The 569-nt window shown below is 68.5% G+C and overlaps 1 protein-coding gene across 1 annotated transcript in view; it reads left to right on the forward strand.

Annotated features, from left to right (window-relative positions):
* NRTN (neurturin) overlaps positions 1–273 on the forward strand; it is a 3,669-nt gene extending 3,396 nt beyond the window's left edge. Inside the window, exon 2 of the mRNA XM_021708943.1 lies at positions 1–273. Coding sequence (XP_021564618.1) covers positions 1–107 — 107 coding nt within the window. The 3' untranslated portion in view covers positions 108–273.
* The last annotated feature ends 296 nt before the right edge of the window (positions 274–569 follow it).

The following is a 569-nucleotide window of genomic DNA, read 5'->3' on the forward strand; positions in this document are numbered from 1 at the left end:
CCTGCTGCCGCCCGACGGCCTACGAGGACGAGGTGTCCTTCCTGGACGCGCACAGCCGCTACCACACGGTGCACGAGCTGTCGGCGCGCGAGTGCGCCTGCGTGTGACCCTACCTCACCGGGACCGACGAGGCGGCGGCCACGCCCCCCGCCCCGACGGCAGCCGCCGGACCGCCCGGCCGGCTCCGAGACAGACTGCGCATGTGCAGAGGATGCCGGCGAGGCCACGGGACTCTCGCGATAACTGTGCTGAGATAAAACGTGGGAAATCGAACGGGCTCGTGATTTCCACGCGGCGAGGGGATGAGGCTGGGCGGGTTCGCGGCCCCGTCGCCACTGGGGACGGCTGAGCGGTGGGCGGTCCCACCTGCAGGGTGGTGGGTGGATCCCGTGTGCAAAGAGGGTAGATGCAGAGAGGGTCCTGCTTGGGGGGGATCCCGTATGCAAAGAGGGTCCTGCTTGGGGGGGATCCCGTATGCAAAGAGGGTCCTGCTTGGGGGGGATCCCGTATGCAAAGAGGGTCCTGCTTGGGGGGGACAAAAAGGAAGACGGGGCGAACGGCGAGGGGGG

The sequence above is a fragment of the Carlito syrichta genome, unplaced genomic scaffold, assembly GCF_000164805.1.
Source record: "Carlito syrichta isolate Samal-C Ts95f unplaced genomic scaffold, Tarsius_syrichta-2.0.1 Scaffold153613, whole genome shotgun sequence".
NCBI lineage: Eukaryota > Metazoa > Chordata > Mammalia > Primates > Tarsiidae > Carlito > Carlito syrichta.